We start from the raw sequence: 1,843 nt of genomic DNA, 5'->3' as shown, positions 1-1,843 counted from the left end.
ATAGTATTTTTTTAAGATTCTTTGTAAAGAGTCTTCATCTGCTATACAATATTAAGGCATACATGTGGGTTTCATTCACAAGATTAAACATTTTGATAATCTGGGAATGAGAGGTCACAAACGGGCAATACTTTCTATTTTTCAAACTGCAGCCAAGCAGAATAAACATGTGTTGTCGTTTTACATACCCCATTCTTTAAGCTACCTGCCAGAAGGAGGAATTTCCTCATAAATACTATGCAACTTTTTCATTATATTGAAATAAATTGAAGAAAACAGATTTATTTATTCAATCAGTTTACTTTTTTTTTTTTAAAGGTGGTCATTTTCATTGGTCATCTTAAACCTAAACTTCTGTATTGAAAAATATTTAAAATCAATTAAAACTTGAGGATTGTAAGTAAAATAAATATTCTGAAGGATAAGGAGGCCAGGCACTTAAGACCATATATACAGTGCTGATTCAGGATCAGCCAAAACTTCAAGAGTCTCAGGATCAACTTCAAACAGTCAAAGTTCTTGTGAATGGTGATGGTCATCGATGGTGGTGGTTGTGGTCATTGTTGGTGTGTCTCAGCTTACTTTACACAAAACAAACTGGCCCAACTTCAATGCCAAATTCTTGATCTGTGCCACCAACATCCACAGGGGCAAGATCTATGATGGGCAAGCGTGCCACATTCTGTGTTCTATATTCAAAGACAGTCTTGCCCACATTTCCATTTCGTTTCTGGAATTAAATTATGCAATGAATTAGTAGTATGTATAAACTTTAACCAGGATATTAGACAGTAATACTCCAGTCAATTTTAATAATGTAAAAGCACTATTATTTAGGACACTACTTAAATGAAAGGGACCTCATAATAAAGTGCAGGACTAAAATGCCTGATAGGCATTTATTACATGTTCTAAATTGAGTAAATGCTCTGTTATTTTGCAGCTTTCCAAATTGTCACTAACAACATAAATAATGACAGTCTTTTTATTTCTCACAAAAGGAACCATAATTCATCTTACAACATTTTTCCTCCTTTTCAAATCTAGATATGCAAGTGGGGAGACATACAAATCAGGGAAAGATATGAACTATCTCAGATTGATATATATTTTAGGATCAAGGAATTTTAAAGCATATAACTATGACCAAATAAGTCAAATAAGTTGTAGGAGAACAAATGTGAGTTTGCAAAAACTGGATGGGGCCCATAGACCCTGTCCTTTCTTCATTGATTTTTATTAGAACCTCTTCCTTGCCCCATACATAACACACAGTCAAGCTTACACTAAAGAAAGACTATAAACAAACTGCTGGTATCCTTATACACTGCATAAAATTGCTACTATCTCTAGTACCATGACAATATTTTTAACAAAAGTAAATTTTGTCTTCAACCAGATAGATATAGATCAAAAAGTACTTACAGAGCAAGTATCTTGAAGAATTGTATATCTGAATCTAATGTTTCCTTCTCCTTTGATTTCTAAGTCATTAGACCCTTTGAGGACCACAGCTTTCTTGAGATTCTTGGTTTGATCATCCATGTACCCTACACTGTTTTTACAGATGTATGTAATGTTCTGTGAGGCTTCTTTTGACAAAAGGCGCAAGAAGGTCATTTGAGTAATGGCTGTATTAGGTGACTGGTGATCTCCATAAACAAACTAGGAAAACAAAATGAATCATTGTTATATGTATTAGTGAAAGGATTTTTAATCCCTTCAATATATATATTGGTTTTAAAACTCTTAAAATTTCTATAATTATGCACAATTAAGAATCTTTCTCCTACTATATCAAATAAGAGGTGGTGAAATCAACAAGAATTATAATTGACCAGAG

At 33.0% G+C, this 1,843-nt stretch overlaps 1 protein-coding gene across 1 annotated transcript in view; it reads right to left on the bottom strand.

The window, feature by feature from the left end:
- Positions 1-583: 583 nt before the first annotated feature.
- The window catches only part of COL5A2 (collagen type V alpha 2 chain), a 220,624-nt gene continuing 219,364 nt past the window's right edge, over positions 584-1,843 (bottom strand). The window contains exons 53-54 of the mRNA XM_007955761.2: positions 1,426-1,665; positions 584-730 (exon numbers count right to left, since the gene is read on the bottom strand). Of these exons, the coding sequence (XP_007953952.1) occupies positions 584-730; positions 1,426-1,665 (387 nt within the window). The remainder of the gene's footprint in view (positions 731-1,425; positions 1,666-1,843) is intronic.

The sequence above is a fragment of the Orycteropus afer genome, unplaced genomic scaffold (genome assembly GCF_000298275.1).
Source record: "Orycteropus afer afer isolate SDZICR_OR568_19922 unplaced genomic scaffold, OryAfe1.0 scaffold00001, whole genome shotgun sequence".
Taxonomy (NCBI): domain Eukaryota; kingdom Metazoa; phylum Chordata; class Mammalia; order Tubulidentata; family Orycteropodidae; genus Orycteropus; species Orycteropus afer.
This window is presented reverse-complemented; position numbering and strand designations above follow the sequence as displayed.